Raw genomic sequence first — 2,500 nt, 5'->3', positions numbered from 1 at the left:
GATGAATATATAGTTTATATACATAAAGATGCTGATGCACTCGAGCGTATGTTTTGTTATAAATATAAATGCATACCTTACTTTACCGCACTTTTACGACAACGATTATAATGCCACTTTCCTAATGAATATGGCGTTTAATTAAATCCTGAAGTAGATAAACAGATGAATAGATAGTTCTCTTGTATTCTCTAGGTATACTCACACAAACAATATGAATACAACGATCAGCAGACCAGCCGGACTGTGGTGCAATTGTGAAAGACGCTGTGCATAGATCGACGTTTGTTCATAGCTCCCAGGCTGCACCATTTTCCCATTGGCCGACGACTCCACCTGAAACGTTTACAAGGGAGATATTTGATTATTTTGATCCATCTTCATCGCGGCTTTCAATGACTGAAATGTGACAGGTCTGATATATTTTTTTCTTCTTCTTCTTTTATTTGTTGCGCCACGTCAAAGATGGCACAAAGAAAACAGGATATCAGCAAAGAAAACGAGACGTCACCTTTTTCCGGGAGAATATCTTTACGATCAGTGCTATCACTGTCGTCATTCTGGCCGCCCATAACGTAACGACGCCCACGTACAATACGACGCCGATTAACGTGTATATGACAGTTGTGGCGCGCCCTCCGTTGGACGTGGCCTGTATGCTGCCGCCCATGGTCGTGATAAGGCAGAAGGCGTGAAGGAGGGACGACCAAATGGTCCACGAGGCAGTGGCTGGCGGTTCTTCGCTATTCCACGCTGCGGCTCTCACCGTGGGTCCTATCTGCAATGGTTTAGGTACTACATCGAGGATGTTCTTCTGTCATATATATATATATATATATATATATATATATATATATATATATATATTGAGGTATTGTAAAGGTATTGTGTATGGTGCTATGGCCAAGCGTTCTCCTCTTGATGTACCCGTAAGATTTCTCCAAGCTTATAAAAACCTTAAAAAAGGACGAAACGGTGCAAGTAACAAAAGCAAATAAGACTAATGCAGTGGTAATAATGAATAAAAGTGACTGTAAATAAAATTATGGCATAATTAAATGATAGTGAAACTTATACGAAACTGAGGTCTGATCCTACACAGACAGTGAACTCCCATTTTAATAAACAAATTAAATCCATTCAAAAGGGTTTTGACCATTTAATAAATAGTTTAGACCTCAGTGCTCCTTCCTACCTTATCTATATGGTTTAGCCAACACACAAAATCAGCAAACCTATCAGACCAATCATTAGCTCAGTAGGCTCAGTTATGTATAAATTTATCTAAATGTCTTCTAAAAATTCTTACACCTTTGGTAGGAAACATTTCTAACACGAATGTAAACAACAACATAGATTTTATAGACAAATTAAATAGTTTAAATTTGAATATTGATTTTAATGTAGTTAGTTTTGTTGTTTTCTATTTAGAAAAGTGCCTGTAGATGACTTACTTGAATTTTTGGAGGGAGAATTAGAAAGTTGTGATATTTCTTTAATTGTAGTAGCAAACCTCACTAGTCTTATACGGTTATGTATCAAAGATAGTAAATTTCATTTTAACGGTGAGTTTTTTTTACAAAATTTCGGCAATATTTACATGGAATTTTTGGAGACAAAATTTTGGCCCAAAAAGTTATATGGTTTAGGTATGTGGATGATATTTTCTGTACTTGGCCAGTTCACGAAAATCTCCAAGAATTTCTGATGAAGCTCAATAATTTAGTCACTTCTATAAAATTTGCTGTAAAGGAAGAAAATAATTGTAATTTGTATTTTCTTGATGTAACTGTCCATAGAAATGATAGATATTTCATCTTTTCAGTCTTTCGAAAATCAACTAATATTGCATCTTTTGTTATTATTATTCCAGTTAAAATCAAAATGTTAAATTCTCTCTTTTGCTGGTATGCTCCTAAGGGTACTGCGCGTTTGTAGCCCGCATATTAAAACTATTTATAATATTGCCTTTAAACTTTAATAGCTAAGGACTTTTGTAGATGTAGCAAGGAAAAGAACTATGAATTTTTTTTTTATTTAACTAATGATAAACGTAAATCTATTAAGTATAACATTCTCAAATACCCGTATGATGAAAGGTTTTAGAAATTCCTAGAATTTTAAAGCTTTTCAACATAAATGTTTTCAGTAATAATAATGTTAAGAGTTTAGTAATTAAGAATTCTCCTAAAGATGATTCTGGCTGCAAATATGAAATTTCTTGTAAAAAGTGTGATAAAATATATTACGGACAAACTGGAAAATCACTTTTACAACAAATCAAGCAAGACCAATATTCAGTGAGAACTGGCCAAATATCGAAGTCCTTATTCGTATATATGAGAGATTTAGATCATCCTATTAAATGGAGTCATGCAAGGTCCTTAGTCCCGTGTAGCGATATAGTTAAAAGGAATATCATTGAATCTTGCTTCATCAAATCAAATAATGGAGGTGTTCTAAAGTCAAGTCTTGATTTGTTTAAACTCGATGCCTTCAT

The 2,500-nt window shown here is 34.2% G+C and overlaps 1 protein-coding gene across 2 annotated transcripts in view; it reads right to left on the bottom strand.

Annotated features, from left to right (window-relative positions):
• Window positions 1–2,500, bottom strand: part of LOC135210149 (uncharacterized) — a 127,211-nt gene that overhangs the window by 4,926 nt on the left and 119,785 nt on the right. For both annotated transcript variants that reach the window (XM_064242973.1, XM_064242974.1), the window contains 2 exons: window positions 512–778; window positions 206–336 (listed from right to left, as the gene is read on the bottom strand). In XM_064242973.1, coding sequence (XP_064099043.1) covers window positions 206–336; window positions 512–778 — 398 coding nt within the window. The remainder of the gene's footprint in view (window positions 1–205; window positions 337–511; window positions 779–2,500) is intronic.

This window comes from Macrobrachium nipponense, chromosome 39, assembly GCF_015104395.2.
Source record: "Macrobrachium nipponense isolate FS-2020 chromosome 39, ASM1510439v2, whole genome shotgun sequence".
In the NCBI taxonomy this organism is placed as follows: domain Eukaryota; kingdom Metazoa; phylum Arthropoda; class Malacostraca; order Decapoda; family Palaemonidae; genus Macrobrachium; species Macrobrachium nipponense.
Note: the sequence above shows the minus strand (reverse complement) of the source record. Positions and strands in the feature narration are given on the sequence as shown.